The 18,487-nt window shown below is 42.8% G+C and overlaps 2 protein-coding genes across 2 annotated transcripts; both read right to left on the reverse strand.

The window, feature by feature from the left end:
• Positions 1-2,593: 2,593 nt before the first annotated feature.
• Positions 2,594-3,529, reverse strand: LOC123347382 (olfactory receptor 13G1-like). Its single transcript, XM_044984796.1, has one exon. The coding sequence runs from the start codon at positions 3,527-3,529 to the stop codon at positions 2,594-2,596; it is 936 nt and encodes a 311-aa protein (XP_044840731.1).
• Positions 3,530-10,298: 6,769 nt separating this feature from the next.
• LOC123348772 (olfactory receptor 13G1-like) lies at positions 10,299-11,231 on the reverse strand. The gene has a single exon (XM_044986408.1). It carries the CDS (start codon positions 11,229-11,231, stop codon positions 10,299-10,301), a length of 933 nt encoding a protein of 310 aa, XP_044842343.1.
• Between the last annotated feature and the right edge of the window lie 7,256 nt (positions 11,232-18,487).

Consider the following 18,487-nt stretch of genomic DNA (forward strand, 5'->3'; position numbering starts at 1 on the left):
GTCGGCCCCAGGGAACGGGGGCTAGATGATGACTGGCAGTAGCCACTGAGACAAGGTGGGGATGGGTGGAGGGTGGTCCCCAGGGAGTGGAGACCCAGATCTATGAGGGTAATTCCAGGGGGAAGCACCCCGGACTGAGTGACTTGGGCCCACCGGGACAGTGGGACACCAGCCTGAAGACTCTGGAGATGCTAATTCCCTGGTCGACCAGCAGGTGGCGCTGCAGGGTCAGTCCCACCCCGCCACACGGACTCACTTTACTCTTAAAAGCACTCGAGAGTTTTAGTATAAAGATCCTGGTCTGATTTCACTCCTTCTGGGAGTCTGAGGTTTGGAAGGAACTGAGCCCAAGCACAGTCCTTCCTGTTCTATCCCTCCTTCTCTTCCGGCTTAGATGATGTGATGGGCAGCTCCCCGACCACAGCATTGTACTGCTCCTACATAAGGGTGATAGATATGTCAGTTACTTGCAATATCCTTGAAAAACCTGATTGCATTGTGTTTAAGTCTCTTTGGCATCCATTAAAAGGCAAAGGTGATGGATTGTTGAGAGTCTCGGGAAGTATTATGAACTTCAATGGAGAAGAATGGACTTTTGAACAGTGTCAAATGATTTGCCTGGGGAATCTCTAGGGGGAAGTGACTGCAAATTTCTGCCTCTGGTTGTGCAAACCCCCAGCCTTTTGAAGCAACTCCCTGAGGAAATGACCATTCCCTGCTGATTACCTCTTCCCAGAATCTGAAGATCAAAGGCCCACGCTGTATAAAGGAAAGACTGACCTATGCATGCAGGTTCTTGTTCTGAGCTAAAACTGCTATGAACTTGTTATCACAGAAACCCCCCTAGATGGAGTTTGAAGGACTGACTCATACCAGACCCTGAGGTTGGATATGAGGTGATCACGGGTTGGCTCATTAGCATCTGTGTAGGTTCTTTTATTGTTTTAGGATGTTTCCTCTGTAATGATTTCACCTGAACAATAAATGTGCCTGCTTAGAAAGGGCTGTGTGGTAAATTATGACTATGGGCATTTACAGGCCTTTTAGGACTTGCTGGTAGTAACACAGGATAGTCAGGGCCTTTTGCAGCCTGGAAAAACCCTGGTCAGGAGGAACAGATATTTTGAAGAGGGGTGTCTTTCCCTTGAAAAACTAGTAAATTTCTATACATTATTATAAAAAATTTTAATCTCTTAATAACAGTGGAAGATAGATATCTTTTTTTTTAGCTCTAGTACTATATGAACTTGGCTTTATTATGGTACTTAGCCGCTGGAGCTGTATTGATGTGAAAAATAGCTGTTCAATAAGGGCTTTGTCTAACATCTGAGCTGTGACCCCCTCAATCTGGACAGGCTAATCGCAGTTCTGCTTCCCTTTATTTGTACAATCAGAATAACAACATTTACTGAACCCTGCATTCTATACTAAAGTGATTTTTAACCCAACACCAGCCAAAATCGACCACTTTGGCAACACAGCTCTATCTGCTGGATCCCTAGGCAGAGTAGGGGGTGTTCATGTAAACACAGTCTGGTCCTGAAGCCTTTTTCCTCCAGCTCGGGGGAGAGCTCATTCAGACTTTGCTTATCGTAGTAAAAATTCCACAGCACCTCTAAAAAGTGGTTTTGCATATGAAAGTCTCTATATATCTAAAAGGAAAGAGAATAAGGGAAATTGTTTCAATGAAATCCTTCTTTAATACATTATTTTAAATATATCTGAACTGTTTTTGTTTGTATGTTTCTTTTTCTGGGACTTTAATAAAACATTAAAAAAAGAAATTCAATGATGGATGTTATAGTAAGTGAGCAGCAAGAAATGGACATGAAACCCATGACCTCAATGAGTTGTTTACTGTTGTAACAGTGAGCAACAGTTTGATTAACATCTAATACATTGTTGGGATTTAGACATTACCTTATTAACACAACCTGTCTTTTTAAAAAAAAAATAGTTAGATGATAGAAATTCTTGTATTAAAATCTCTGATCTGAATCCATGCCAGATGGACTGGAGACCTTCAGAACTCAAAAAATCTGTGTTTGAGAGGTTTCTGGGGTTTAATGTCTCCTAAGGAAATAAGGCACAGAGAGAAAGTCAGTTTGATATTTTTTTATCATCTTTACTTAAGGAGGCAGAGGATGGAATATTGTGATTCTATGAGACTACATTGTCCATACTGTGCTCCACAATGAGCCAATTTTCTATCAGTATTTCAGCACCTCAAGGGTTTTTCTGGAGTACCTAACATGCATTGAAATCAGTGCATATTAGGTGCCTAGGTGATTTTGAAAATCCCACTGGATATTTAAATACCTTTAAAATTCTGACCCAACATGACAGCCCAGCTACTGTGACTAGTATATTCCATGGGGCCTGATCCCCAGCTAATGTAAATCACCATAGCTCTACTGCAGTCAATGGAACACATTCCCACCCGGTGTAAATCATTGTAGTTCTGTTCAAATGAATTAACCATTAGGAAAACTTATGTTTAATGAAGTTCATAGATTTGCAACCATTTACACTACCTGTGGACCTGGCTTAAAAGGAACAAGGCAGGTGATAATCAGGTTAACACTTGGAAAAATTAACTTTTTGTGGTGAATGGAAGGATTTTCTTCATGGCCACTTTGACCTCCTTATTGCGCAGACTGTAGATCACTGGGTTCAGGGTGGGAGTGACTAGGGTGTACATTATGGCCACCATCTTGTTTTTATCTAATGAGTTACTGGAGGTCGGCTGGATGTAGGTGTAGATTATGGTGGAGTAGTACAAGGTGACCACAAGCAGGTGGGAGGAGCAGGTGGAGAAGGCTCTCTGCTTCCCTTTGGAGCTCTGGATTTTCAGGATGGTGATGATAATGAAGCTATAGGACACAATAGTAAGAAGGAAGTTCCCCATGGCCAGGAAAATATCAGCCATGAATATCATGATTTCGTTGAGGTAGGTGGAGCTGCAGGACAGTGACACAATTGTTGGGAACTCACAGAAGAAATGCTGGATTAGGTGGGACCCACAAAAATCCAGGCGCAGCAGAAGCAATATGTTGATAAGTGAATTGATGATTCCAACAGCCCAGACACCAGCTGCTAAACAGATACAAATTTCCTTTCTCAGGAGTTTTACATAATGCAAAGGGTGGCAAATGGCTACATACCGGTCATATGACATGACAGTGAGCAGCAGAACCTCCGTCGTCAGTGACAATGTAAAGACAAAGAGCTGGGTGATGCAGCCTCCAAAGGAGATGGTTTTCTTCTCCTGCATCAGGTTTTCCAGCATTTTAGGTACAACCGAGGAAGTGCACAAAATATCAACCAGGGCTAAATTGGTGATGAAAAAGTACATGGGAGTGTGAAGAGGTGGGTGGATAACAATGGCCACAATGATCAGGGAATTGCCCACGTGGACAGCTGTATAAATGCACAGGAATAGCCCAAAGAACAGCCCCTGGTGGTGAGGATGGTAAAAGAGCCCCTGCATGATGAACTCGGTCACTCTGGTGTGGTTACTATGTTCCATTGCTTGAGTGTTCCTTCTAGAGCAACTAAGGTTAAAGTTTTGGTCAGGTATTGCATCAGAAACTACAGCAATATGAAAAAAAAACAAAAACAAAACGAGCAGTCCTTGTGGCATCTGAGAGACTAACACATTTATTTGGGCATCAGCTTTTGTGGGCTATAACCCACTTCTGGATATAGGATGATTTCAGTATATATCACACATACCATGTAGAAAAAATACAAAAAACATAAATGTGTTAGTCTCTAAGGTGCCAAAAGGACTACTTGTTGTTTTTGCTGATACAGACTAACACAGCTACCACTACGAAACCTACAGCAATATGTCAACTGAAGCATTGATAGGGGCCAATGGGGTGTGTGTGTATTGGATAGATAGATAGATAGATTATAGATAGATAGATAGATAGATCTCTTGTCATACTGTAACCACTTAACACAGCATATAAACAAACTTAACTACATTAAAATATATTAGCATAATAATCTGTGTCAACTACTGAATCCATATTCTCCCAACATTTGAGTGGAGAAGGGAGAACATAACAAACTTGATGTGCTCAAATATAGGTTCATGAAGTCATTAGGGCTGTTTACAAAAACTGCACGCTATAGGAGTTCACAATATGATCTTAAACATCATTCATACACTAATACTCTTATTAATAACCAAGATTCCACTTTACAAACTAATTTCACAAATTATATCTGTTGCAATGTAGGATGGTTTCAGTTCATATCATGCATACAATATTCAAAAAATGGAAACATAACATAATATATATGTTTAGGTGAAATCAGGATGCACAAATGTAAGGACTTAATTCCGCTTTAACTCTTGTTATTGTAAATTAGGCATAACTCCATTGCCAACAATGGGGATGATTCTCCATTCACTGGAATTATAGTGGTATAAAACTTTTGTAAAGGATTGGGGACTAGCGCTCTCCATTATATGTGTGTGTGTGTGTGTGTGTGTTTCTTTATTATTAGGAATAGTATTTGCATGATTGACGAGTCCTCCCTACTGCATTACTGTTTAGTCTCCATTTACTGTGTTCAAATGTTTCTAGTCTTACTACTAGTTTATTGCTTCTGCTGATTTTCTTCTCACTCCTCCTGGAGTAAATCAGGAGTATCTCCTCTGAAGTCAATGAAGTTACTGAATTATAAAAATGATGAAAACCAGAAGAGCCTCAGGGCCAACGAAACTAACAAATCTTGAGATCATATTAGAGTCATTTTGAACCATAGAACCATAGGGTTAGAAGGATCATTTAGTCTCCTTCCCCCCGGCAAGATGAAGGATTTGTTGTGTCTAAACCATCCAAGACAGATGGCTCCAGCCTCTTTTTGAAAACCTCCAGTGAAGGCGCTTCCATGACCTCTAGGCATATTAGAGTTTTTGTTTGTTTGTTTGTTTGTTTTGTTTTGTTTTTAAAGTCACCAATTGTGTTACATTTCAAATTCAATTGCATACTTTTGAGGGCACAGACTATTAGTAGTCAATCTTCCACATCTTAGATCAGTGTTACTATATTATATCTCCATTAATTTTAGTCTCAGCTACAATTAAATACAGAGGAGCTTTCCTGATGTATGTTAATTTACAACAGATTTCTATTGGTCAAACTGAGATAAGCATTTGGTCCTATATTAATAAACATGTTGTGGAAATGTGTATTCTTAAAAAGAACTTTTAGCCATTTAACAAAAAATAAAACAAAACACAGAAATTAAATTAAGCTAATTTTCCAATGAATATAAATGAGTTAATCATTCAACTCACTGAATTTCACAAGGTCTCTTAGAAAATTTGAAATGCGAGCCTAAAAAGTTCAGAAAGCTTCATTTAGAAAGACGAATTATGAGAAAGGAAGAAAGCAAGCAAGCAGGAAGAATATTCTCACCTCTCATTCAATCCTCCAATACAATGGATCAAGTTGTAATTTTAATACAGAGATTGAATTATGACTTATTCATCTTCATATATAGTAGCCTTCTGTTGGGAGATCTTGCATCCCTTGTGAATCTAGACAAAAGTTAACTCTCAAACAAGGCCTCAAAGGAGAAGGTAAATGGGAGTCACCTAAATCAGTATGAATAAACTTTCCACGTTAAACTGGCAAAATTTAGATCTTAGGTCCAAATGTCTGTTCTACTGAATTGTCCAGGAGAAAGCATTTTTTTCTATCAATGCATTTCTTTCTGAACATAGTGCTACCAATAGAAATGGACGGTCAGTGGATAAAATCTCACGTGAAATCCTGGCCCCATTAATGGGAGTCAATAAGAAGGTTGACCTTGGCTTCAATGGGGTCTGGATTTCACACTCAGACTTCTAATATCAGTGATCCTTAGTCCTGAATCATCTGAGTTCACACTTTGTGTTAAATGCCTCTACTCTACAAGGAGTAATGGTATCAAGTTGCAGTGGGAGAGGTTTAGGTTGGATATTAGGAAACACTATTTCACTCGGAGGGTGGTGAAGCACTGCAGTGGGTTACCTAGGGAGGTGGTGGAATCTCCTTCCTTAGAGGTTTGTAAGGTCAGGCTTCACAAAGCCCTGCCTGAGATGATTTAGTTGGGAATTGGTCCTGCTTTGAACAGAGGGTTGGACTAGATGACCTCCTGATGTACCTTCCAACCCTAGTCTTCTATGATTCTATATCTTCACTAATATAATTATCAGGCCAACTTCTGATAACTTTGAGTAGTGTCTTCTCTGTTGGTCCTGTAATGTCGATGGGGCAGCTCTCCATCAGGTGTAAATCAGCATAGCTCCATCAGAGTCAATGAAACAGATCCAGAGCTAGTGGAAATAAGGCTTGTTTCAACAAAGTCAACAGGCCAGATTCCCAACTGAATGAACCAGCCTATCTGCATCTAAGTAAATAGTATTAACGAGCAAAACTCTGTCGATTTTGCTCTGTTTTATAACAGGTGAAGATTGAATGGAGCTACACAGATGTCACTCCACACAATCTCTGAAGGTAGTGCTGTTGATAATATGTGAATGAGAGCCAAATCTGAGTCACAAATAATCCTGTGTAGGAAAGAAAACCCATATTGAATTTCAGATGAGAGAGATATTTCAGGGGTGGCAGTTACATAGGGGAAAAACTTTTAAATTATATAGACCCCAGTACAGCCAAGCACTTAAGCACATGCTTGATTCTCAGCTTATGAGTCATCTTATTGACGGAAATCAAGTACTCACATGCTTAGAAGAGAAGCAGATAAACTCTTGCATCAGGGCTACAACTATGATCCAAAGTTTTGGTGTCACCATACTTATGGAAACCCATTGTGTCAATTAAGCAAAATGGATCTTCAGAAAAAAAATTTACATGGACTTTCATTAAAATATTTTTTTATAACTGAAGTCCCCTGACTGTCCCTGGGTCAGACTGATTGTTTGGCTTAATGATTGCACTAGTAGCTGTCCCAGCTGATCGACAGGAAAAGGTAGTACTGTATATCATCTGTAATGGGGATTGCAATAAATTGTGGTATTCTTCAGACTTATTTTGAATAAGTAAAGATTTCATTTTTATCCTTACTTTATGAAGGATCCATGCTTGGCTTCTACATCACTACAGAGTCACGGTCCAAGGCCTGTCATTATGACTGTAATCAAGGATGATAGATGAATAAATTACAAGGTCAGATGGGATTGCTGTGATCATCTATTCTGACCTTTTGTATAGCACAGGCCAGAGAACTTCCTTGAACTAATCCCTAGAGGAGATGTTTTAGAGAAAAACATCAAATCTTGAGTTAAAAATTGTTGGTGATGGTGAATCCACCACAATCCTAGGTAAATTGTTCCGATTGTTAATTACTCTCATTGCTTAAAATGTTCACAATCTGAATTTGTCTAGCTTCAATTTCCAGCCAATGGGTCACATTATACCATTGTCTTCTAGACTGAAGAGCCCATTATTAAATATTTATTCCACATGTAGGTACTTGTAGATCATTGGTTCTCAAACTGGGGGTTGGGATCCTTTAGGGGATCCTGAGCAGGGCTGGTGCAAGAATGTTTCGCGCCCTAGGCAAAATTTCCACCTTGTGCCCATCCCTGTCCCCCCGCCCTGAGCCGCCCCCCTCCCTGCGGCAGCTCCCCCAAACCAGCCCTGATCGTGAGGTTATTACATGGTGGGTCGAGAGCTTTCAGCCTCCACCCCAAACCTACAGCATTTATAATGGTCTCAGATATACAACAAAGTGTTTTTCATTTATAACGAGGAGTTGCACTCAGAGGCTTGCTATGTGAAAGGGGTCACCAGTACAATAGTTTGAGAACCACTGATATAGACTGTAATCCAGTAACCCCTTAACCTTTTATTTGTTAAGATAAATCAGGGATCGGCAACCTTTGGCACGCGGTTCACCAAGGTAAGCACCCTGGCTGGCTGGGCTGGGTTGTTTAACTGCCGTGTCCGCAGGTTCAGCCCATTGCAGATCGCATTGGCTGCAGTTCACCGTTCCAGGCCAATAGGGGCTGTGGAAAGCAGCTGCCAGCACATCCCTCAGCCCGCGTCACTAACCACAGCCCCCATTGGCCTGGAGCAGCTAACCGTGGCCAGTGGGAGCCGTGATCAGACAAACCTGCGGATGCAGCAGGTAAACAACCCAGCCTCTTCTACCAGGGTGCTTACCCTGGCGAGCCATATGCCAAAGGTTGCCAAACCCTGAGCTAAATAAATGGAACTCCTTGAGTCTATCACTACAAGGCATGCTCCCTTATTCTTTAATCATTTTGGGGCCTCTTCTCTGAACCCTCTCCAATGTATCAACATCCTTCATGAATTGTGGGCACCAGAACTGGACATGATATTCCATCTGAAGATACACCAGTGCAAAATACAGCGGTAAAATACCTCCTCCACAGCTGCTTGAGGTCTCCCAGTTTATGCTTCCAAGGATTACATTAGTGCTTTTGGTTATACCACCACCCTGGGTGCTCATATTGAGGATATTACCAACCAAATCATTTTCAGAGTCATTACTTACAAGGATATAGTCCCGCATCTTCCAAGTATGGCCGACATTCATCACTCCTAATGTATACATTTACATCTAGCCATATTAAAAATCATAGTATTTGCTTGCTCCCAGTTTACCAAGAGATCCAGATCACTCAGTATCAGTGACCCATCCTCTTCATTATTTACCATTCTCTTAAATATTGTGTCGTGTGAAAATCAGTGATGATTTTATGTTTTTGTCTAGGTCATTAATAAAAATATGAAATAGCTTAGGGCCAAGATCCCCATGGGGCCCCTCTAAAAATGTATACGCTTGATAATGATTTCCTTTTTATGTTTATATTTTGAGACCTCAGTTAGCCAACTTTTATTCTGTTGAATATGTGGCACCCTTCTGCCAGGTGGAGTCAGCAACTTCCCCAATCACAGGCGCTGAGTCTGTGTACAGCAGAGAAAACTTTTAATGAAAAGAAGGAAGGAACCTGGCACCAATTTGGGAAAACCCCACAACCGTGATTCGAATATATCTGGCCATGAGCAAAACTCCCTCTCCAGGAGACTTTGGGCAGTGTCATTTGCCTCCGTTTCTCATCTTACAGTGTGAAAAACCAACACACAAAGGTTCCTTTAAGATGCCACTCCCCTCTCCCTCCGCTGGCCCCAACTCACAGCTGCTGTGCTTGACCAGCAGAGACCCAGAGTTCAGACCTGCATTCACGAGAATTCACCTCCCAGCTGTCGGGGACGGGGGAAGGTATGTACAGCAATGTCTTAGTTGCCACCGCCACTGCAGCTGACTCACAACTGATGCTATGCAATCTGCCAAGTATCAGAGGGGTAGCCGTGTTAGTCTGGATCTGTAAAAGCAGCAAAGAATCCTGTGGCACCTTATAGACTAACAGATGTTTTGCAGCATGAGCTTTCGTGGGTGAATACCCACTTCTTCAGATGCAAGCCTGCGTCACTGCCTGCTGCCACCGCTGCGCCCTCGTTCCTGCTGCTGCTGTCTTTCGTCGTGCCACTGCTCACTTCCTCGTGCTGTCATATGCTCCTTCATTGATGTCCCTATGCCCTCACCTTCCGCTGACACCTGCCTCTGTACTGTGACCTCTGCGACTTGGTCACTTGGGGTTCCACCCAGCTCTCAGTGATTTCAGCTCTCAGTGAGGGAACCTTACTGCTAGGGCAGGCTGGACCGTCTCTTTGACAGAAATCGTGTCCCACAGCAGATCTAAGCACTTAGACCTGACTATCAGTGATTTCAGCTCTACTGGTCACTTAACAATACAAAACACTCTCTATAGAGCCCAATCAGCTCTGCCTTTAGACAGGGGAGAGGGACAGGTCAAACGGTGCCTATGACTCTTAGGCAGAGCTCACACCACCATGCAGAACCACCTGTCCCCACCCTCTCTCTCCCTTTCTCCACTGCGATCTGGCATCTGAGCCCCCTGATTAGTGAGTTCAGTCGAGTTGAGAGGGACCCCCACAGTCAGGACAGGCTAACTACGGGTTCCCACCTTTACTTGTACAATCAGGATAACAACACTTACTGAACTCTGCATTCAAATTTAATTTTTTTTTATTAAATCCAATGTTAAAAAAAGTATGCAATAAATAGGTTCAGAGAAGAGTGTCTGGACATCTGGGTATAGTGCTTAGATTGTCCACAAATGTATGTGTATTGAAATCATTAGTTCATGAAAATTTACACCACCTTTGGACCTGGCCTAGAAGGGACAAAGCAGGTGAGAATGGAGTTCACTCTCTGAAAAATTATTTTGTAGTGAATTGAAGGATTTTCCTGATTGCCACTTTGACCTCATTATTGCGCAGACTGTAGATCACAGGGTTTAGGATGGGAGTGACTAGAGTGTACATTATGGCCACCATCTTGTCACTGTCCTGTGAGTTACTGGAGGTCGGCTGGATGTATGTGTAGATAGTGGTGGAGTAGTATAAGGTGACCACAAGCAGGTGGGAGGAGCAAGTGGAGAAGGCTCTCTGCTTCCCTTTGGAGCTCTGGATTTTCAGGATGGTGATGATGATGAAGCTATAGGACATGGTGGTCAGCAGGAAGTTCCCCATGGCCAGGAAGATGTCAGCCATGAACATCATGATTTCGTTGACGTAGGTGGAGCTGCAGGACAGCGCCAGTATTGTTGGAAACTCACAGAAGAAATGCTGGATGAGGTTTGGACCGCAAAAATCCAGACGCAGCAAAAGCAGTATATTGACAAAAGAACTGATGGTACCAACAGCCCAGACACTGGCAGCTAAATGGATACAAATTTCCTTACTCATGTGTTTTACATAATGCAAGGGATGGCAAATGGCTACATACCGGTCATATGACATGACAGTGAGCAGCAGAAGCTCCGTCGCCAGTGACGATGTAAAGACAAAGAGCTGGGAGATGCAGCCTCCAAAGGAGATGGTTTTCTTCTCTTGCATCAGGTTTTCCAGCATTTTAGGTACAATCGAGGAAGTGCACATAATGTCAACTAGGGCTAAATTGGCGATGAAGAAGTACATGGGAGTGTGGAGAGGTGGGTGGATGACAATAGCCACAATGATGAGGGAATTGCCCATGACGACAGCTGTATAAAGGCACAGGAATAGCCAAAAGAACAGCCCCTGGTGGTGAGGATGGTCAAAGAGCCCCTGCATGATGAATTCGGTCACTCTGGTGTGGTTACTATGTTCCATTGCTTGAGTGTTCCTTCTATAGCAACAAAGGTTAAAGTTTTGGTCAGGTATTGCATCGGAAACTACAGCAATAAGGCAACTGAAGCATCTAGATGGACCAATGGGAGGGGGATGTGTGGGGAGAGAGAGAAAGAGAGATATTTTTCGTGCTGCTCTAGATATTTCACACAATATATAAACAAACTGAGCTACAGTAAAATATATTAGCACAATAAAGTGTCTCTGCTATTGAATATATAATCTCCTGACATTTGACTGTGGAAGGGGGGAAATAACACCCTGGTGTTCTCAAGTAGAGGCACATAAAGTCAGTTGAACTATTTACTTAAACTATGAGTGTTAGGTGTCCACAGTATGATCTCAAAACATCATTCTTTCACCAGTAGTCTTATTAGTAACCAAGATTCCATTTTGTACACTAATACATCTGTTGCGATCTAGGACATTTTCAGCATATATAACATACAATATATACAATACAAAACTTAACAGAATTATATGTATATGTAGGTGAAATCAAGATGCACAAAAGGCAGGACTTGATTTCCTTTTAACTCACTATGGTGTAAATCAGACATAACTCCATTGCAATAAATGGGGCTAATTCTCCACTCATTGGAGATGCACTGGCATAAAGCTAGTGAGAATGAGAGGGGAATCAAGCCCCCCATATTTCATTTTTATGATAATCTATGTGTCAATAGACAAATGTTGCTTCATTATTAGGAATAGTGTTAACGTGATTTCACAAGCAATCCCTACTGTATTACAGATAAGTTTCCTTCCATTGTCTCTAGTCTTTTTACTGCTTTATTGCTTTTGCTGATTTTCCTTATACTGCTACTGGAGTCGGTCAGGAGTATCTCCTTTAAAATCAATAGAGTTACTCAACTGTAAAAATGGTGAAAAAAGAGTATCAGGGCCAACAAATGTAACTAATTATGAGATCATATTACAGTAATTTTTCAAATATCATCTTAGAGTATTTTGTAAAATACGTTGTCATGCTTTGCATCAAATGCCAAATTCAATTGCAAACTTTTGAGAGAACAGACAGAAGGTTGTTAGTCTTCTCCCCCTTTGAAAATATCATCCTTAAGAAGAAAACTTGATTTAGAAAGAAAGAAAGAAAGAAAGAAAGAAAGAAAGAAAGAAAGAAAGAAAGAAAGAAAGAAAGAAAGAAAGGGGAACTCCCCACCCCTTTCTTACCTCTCATTCAATCTTCAAATACAATAACCCAAACAGCAATTGAAATACAGACTCTGAATGAGATATGACTTGTTGAAGATGATTGTTGTGACTATAGAGTAGGCTTTTGTAGTGAAATCTTGCATCCCTTGTGAATTTGTCAAAGATTTAACCCTCAAACAAGGCCCTGAAGGTGAAGGTAAATGGGAATCACATCAAAGAGTAGAAATGAGAGCCACATTTGATGTACAGGTGCCAAGGCTGATTCCTCACTCTGGCACCTCGCATGCAGACAGTGGGGGCCCGCAAGGATTCTAAACATTAACACTGGCCACTCCAGGCTTGTATTAAACTCCCGAGATTACAGCTTTTCTCTGACCTTGGATTGGTAGATGCTGCCACCACCCAAATGCACAACCCCTTTGAGAGCCCAGGAAGGTGCACTTGGGAATTCCTCCCTGTGGGGTACCCTCAAGCCCTTTCACCCCCCTTCAGAGAAGAGCTGAGAAAGAAAAACAAAGGAGATCATCTGTTGCCATCAGCTAATTAAAGGATAGCTGTGCCCTGTCTGCCTCTCCCCCGGAGAACAACAACAGACAGAAAAAGAGGGGAGTCTTTTCTCAATTTTAAAAAGTTGTAGACTTCCTATGGGCTCTTTTGGCCAGGTGCCCACTCACTTCCTTTTACCTATGCATCGCACTGAGATTTTTTTTAACCCTTTACAGGTAGAGCAATTTGAGACCAGCTAATAAGAGGGATTGCATAGCTACTGGCTGGCTGGTGTCCATAAAAGGCAGCTCCCCCCCACTTCATTTAGCAGAATAGGATAATCCTGCATAGGAAGGAAAACCCATACTGAAATTGAACAGATCAACTGTTGGAACAAGACCATAGATGTGACCCAGAGTTATGGTATCATCACACTTATGGAGACCCATTATGTCAATTACACAAAGTGGATTTTCTGAGGAAAAAAAGACATTGCCTTTCTTCAATACTTTCTTTGAAAAGCCATCTCGTCTTGGACATTTGTTCAACCTCACAGTATGAGTGCTTCTTGTACCTTGGTGAGCAGAGTGTACATTTATAACATTTCTTCTAATAAGTAATATTCTTCTAAGAACATAAGAACATAAGAAAGGCCGTACAGGGTCAGACCAAAGGTCCATCTAGCCCAGTATCTGTCTACCGACAGTGGCCAATGCCAGGTGCCCCTGAGGGAGTGAACCTAACAGGCAATGATCAAGTGATCTCTCTCCTGCCATCCATCTCCATCCTCTGACGAACAGAGGCTAGGGACACCATTTTTACCCATCCTGGCTAATAGCCATTTATGGACTTAGCCACCATGAATTTATCCAGTCCCCTTTTAAACATTGTTATTGTCCTAGCCTTCACAACCTCCTCAGGTAAGGAGTTCCACAAGTTGACTGTGCGCTGCGTGAAGAAGAACTTCCTTTTATTTGTTTTAAACCTGCTGCCTATTAATTTCATTTGGTGACCCCTAGTTCTTGTATTATGGGAATAAGTAAATAACTTTTCCTTATCCACTTTCTCAACATCACTCATGATTTTATATACCTCTATCATGTCCCCCCTTAGTCTTCTCTTTTCCAAACTGAAGAGTCCTAGCCTCTTTAATCTTTCCTCATATGGGACCCTCTCTAAACCCCTAATCATTTTAGTTGCTCTTTTCTGAACCTTTTCTAGTGCTAGAATATCTTTTTTGAGATGAGGAGACCACATCTGTACACAGTATTCGAGATGTGGGCGTACCATGGATTTATATAAGGGCAATAATATATTCTCAGTCTTATTCTCTATCCCCTTTTCAATGATTCCTAACATCCTGTTTCCTTTTTTTGACCGCCTCTGCACACTGCGTGGACATCTTCAGAGAACTATCCACGATGACTCCAAGATCTTTTTCCTGACTCGTTGTAGCTAAATTAGCCCCCATCATGTTGTATGTATAGTTGGGGTTATTTTTTCCAATGTGCATTACTTTACATTTATCCACATTAAATTTCATTTGCCATTTTGTTGCCCAATCACTTAGTTTTGTGAGATCTTTTTGAAGTTCTTCACAATCTGCTTTGGTCTTAACTATCTTGAGTAGTTTAGTATCATCTGCAAACTTTGCCACCTCACAGTTTACCCCTTTCTCCAGATCATTTATGAATAAATTGAATAGGATTGGTCCTAGGACTGACCCTTGGGGAACACCACTAGTTACCCCTCTCCATTCTGAGAATTTACCATTAATTCCTACCCTTTGTTCCCTGTCCTTTAACCAGTTCTCAATCCATGAAAGGACCTTTCCTTTTATCCCATGACAGCTTAATTTACGTAAGAGCCTTTGGTGAGGGACCTTGTCAAAGGCTTTCTGGAAATCTAAGTACACTATGTCCACCGGATCCCCCTTGTCCACATGTCTGTTGACCCCTTCAAAGAACTCTAATAGATTAGTAAGACACGATTTCCCTTTACAGAAACCATGTTGACTATTGCTCAACAGTTTATGTTTTTCTATGTGTCTGACAATTTTATTCTTTACTATTGTTTCAACTAATTTGCCCGGTTCCGACGTTAGACTTACCGGTCTGTAATTGCCGGGATCACCCCTAGAGCCCTTTTTAAATATTGGCGTTACATTAGCTGACTTCCAGTCATTGGGTACCGAAGCCGATTTAAAGGACAGGTTACAAACCTTAGTTAATAGTTCCGCAACTTCACATTTGAGTTCTTTAAGAACTCTTGGGTGAATGCCATCTGGTCCCGGTGACTTGTTAATGTTGAGTTTATCAATTAATTCCAAAACCTCCTCTAGTGATACTTCAATCTGTGACAGTTCCTCAGATTTGTCACCTACAAAAGCCAGCTCAGGTTTGGGAATCTCCCTAACATCCTCAGCCGTGAAGACTGAAGCAAAGAATCCATTTAGTTTCTCCACAATGACTTTATCATCTTTAAGCGCTCATTTTGTATTTTCATCGTCAAGGGGCCCCAATGGTTGTTTAGCAGGCTTCCTGCTTCTGATATACTTAAAAAACATTTTGTTATTACCTTTGGAGTTTTTGGCTAGCCGTTCTTCAAACTCCTCTTTGGCTTTTCTTATTACACTCTTGCACTTAAGTTCAAATCCATATTCTAACTCCATCAAATATTCACTCATAGAGTTTAAGGCCAGAAGGCACAATTAAATCATCTAGTTTGCGCTCTTGCATTTCACAGGCATAATAATTTCAACCAGTTACACTTGTATTGAGCCCAATAACTTGTATTTGGATAAAGCATCTTTCAGAAAGTGCTCCAGTTTGAATTTGATGCCATGAAGAGAATCCACCGCTTCCCAGCGAATTTGTTCCATCAGTTAGTCACTCTCAGTGATAAAAATGTCTGCTTTATTTCTAATTTTAATTGTGGTGCCTTTGGTTTTCAGCCATTGATTCTTATTATCTGTTTCTCTGTTAAAGAGCCCTGTGTTATAACTTGGCCATATATGACCCCGAATGGCAACCTGTGTGTTACAAATAGACACAATGGTAATAGTCAGATTTTATATTTTGTTATAGACCCAGGCCAGTTGGGTACAGCAGAATAGCAGAAGGAAGATATACTGGCCACTGGATTAACAGTTTTCTGTTCCCTGACTGACCAGAGCAGGGGCTGCTCCAGGCTAATGAGAACACCTGACTCTAATTAACCTGCAAAGAGTCAGGTGAGGCCATTAAGTTATTGTGACCACCTGATTCTAATTAGGGCCCTGCTGATACTATAAAAAGGGCTCACTCCAGTCAGGCAGAGGAGAGCCAGGGAGCCAGAGGAGAGGAAGGGAGGCTGAAGGGCTGGTTACTGAAGACACCCTCAAACCATCATGAGGGGAGCCCTAAGGTAAGGGTGAAGAAGGGAGAAGCAGGAGAGCTGTTGGGAAGTGGCCCAGGGAAATGTAGCAACTCTGGCAGTGAAAGGTTGGCTGCCAACAGCTGCTACCATTAGAGTCTCTGGGCCGGAACCCGGAGTAGAGGGTGGGCCCAGGTTCCCCCTCAATCCACCACTACAGGAACATCTCCTAGGAGGGGAGGTCAGGCCCCTGTCAGGACAGGAGGCTAAACTGTTCTGAAATAAGCTCCCAGGCACAACAGAGACTGTGGGAGTTCTCTCACCAACCTCCTTGCAGGCCTATGATGAAAAGGGCTCAGTAGACTGTAACCCTGGCCGTAGAGAGAAAAGGGCTACATGGAGGGTCACAGTGAGCCACTGAGGCTAGCATAAAGTGCCTAGAAGTGCAGGACCCACAGGAGCAAGGTCAGAGCTCTGCCACAACTGGTGTCAGGAGTGAGATCATGATTGTTCACAGCATGGCAGAACAAAGAGGTTTTTACTAAACAAAACAAAAAATAAAAAACAAAAAAAAAGTGCACTGAGGTTTCTGGTTGTGTTTATTTTTGTCTGTTTGTTTGTACCACCGTGGAGGAGGTGGTGAGAGCACTGGTGCAAGCCACAGCGGCGCAGCAGGAGGCAACCCTGGCTCAGGCGATGGCACAACAGGAGTCCATGATGTTACAGCAGGAAATCAACCAATTATTAATGATCCAGGTGACCCAAGATCGAGCCCTCCTGCTCGAGGTTGTAGACCAGTTGAAGATCCTCACCACCCTGGCCCGGGGATCCAATGAGATGCAAACCCTGAGGACCACCGGTTGTCTGCCAAAGATGACGGCAGACGATGATACAGAGTTATATCGCCTCTCACTTGAAAGGACTGCACAGCGTGAGGCGTGGCCCCTGGAGCAGTGGACCAGGATTCTCGCCCCCTTTTTTGTGCGGAGAGGCCCAGAAGGCCTACTTTGATCTGCCCACTAAAGATGCTGCTGACTATTTCTGGCTGAGGGCAGAGATCCTAGCATGTTCTGGGGTGACGGCAGCGGTATGGGTCCAGAGGTTCCAGAAGTGGAAATACAGGGAGAACAAACCTCCATGGTCCCAACTATTCGACCTCATACACCTTGCTCAGAAGTGGTTACGGCCCGAGGCATGCAGCCCGGAGGAGATTTTAGAGACTTTAGTCATGGACCATTCCATCCGGGGACTACCACCAGATCTCCGCAAATGGGTCTGCCAGAACGATCCGTCCACCTACGACAAAATGATCACATTGCTGGAAAGACGGATAACAGCCAGGGAATTAACCTGACTACCCAAAGAAGACCCCTCACGAAGCAAACCCTTGACTCTGACCATGGAGGGTCGGGTGGCCAAACCCCCAGGAAGTCCTAGGTGGAAGAAGAGGGAGGTCAAAAACCAGTTGGGAACCCAGAAGGAAGTGGAAGGCCTGAGTGGGGGGAACCCTGGGACTAAACCCCCTAACCCACGTGATAGGGGAGTGACTAGAAGCAATTATAGGTGTTATGGGTGCAGGGAGTTGGGGCACATAACTGCCCATTGTCCCAATGTCGTAGAACCAAGGCAGTGTAACCTGGGGAACGGGGCAGACCCATGCAGCCTACTCAATATTGTAGGGGTCGTAGTCACCCCACATAAATATACAAGGCAGGTAAAGTTGAATGGGGTAGAAACCATGGCACTCATAGACTCGGGGAGTGCTATCACCCTGATTTCGGGTAAATTAGTGAAGCGCAGCCAGTTAATGCAGGCCAAGCGTACGGGGGTAATCTGTGTCCATGGGACTGTTAGCTACTGCCTCATCATACCAGTAAAAACTGAAATTCAGGGAAATGTCACTGGGGTGAAAGCTGGGGGAGTCCCAAACCTCCCATACCCCGTGCTCATAGGTAGAGATTTCCCTGGGTTTGGAAACTTGCTCCCACCAGAGGAAATGGAGGGAGAGGAGCTCCCCGAATTTCAGGGGGCTTCCACAGCAGAATGTTACCTCCCATTTGTTGCGGAAATGTCCCAGGAGCTATTCCCTGTCCCGGGGAAAGGCAGGAAGACCAAAAGAGAAAGAAGGGTGGCCAAGGCCTTGGGTACCCGAATCCTGATACAAGGACAGATGGTTGCCCGCGTAGGCAAACATACACTGGCAACTGAAGGGGAGGGCCCTGAGA

This window comes from Mauremys mutica, chromosome 13 (genome assembly GCF_020497125.1).
Source record: "Mauremys mutica isolate MM-2020 ecotype Southern chromosome 13, ASM2049712v1, whole genome shotgun sequence".
In the NCBI taxonomy this organism is placed as follows: Eukaryota; Metazoa; Chordata; order Testudines; family Geoemydidae; genus Mauremys; species Mauremys mutica.

What these genes read in the sequence shown, in the direction of transcription:
- LOC123347382 (XM_044984796.1), bottom strand. Translation starts at nt 3,529, where the DNA reads ATGGAACATAGTAACCACACCAGAGTGACCGAGTTCATCATGCAGGGG.
- LOC123348772 (XM_044986408.1), bottom strand. Translation starts at nt 11,231, where the DNA reads ATGGAACATAGTAACCACACCAGAGTGACCGAATTCATCATGCAGGGG.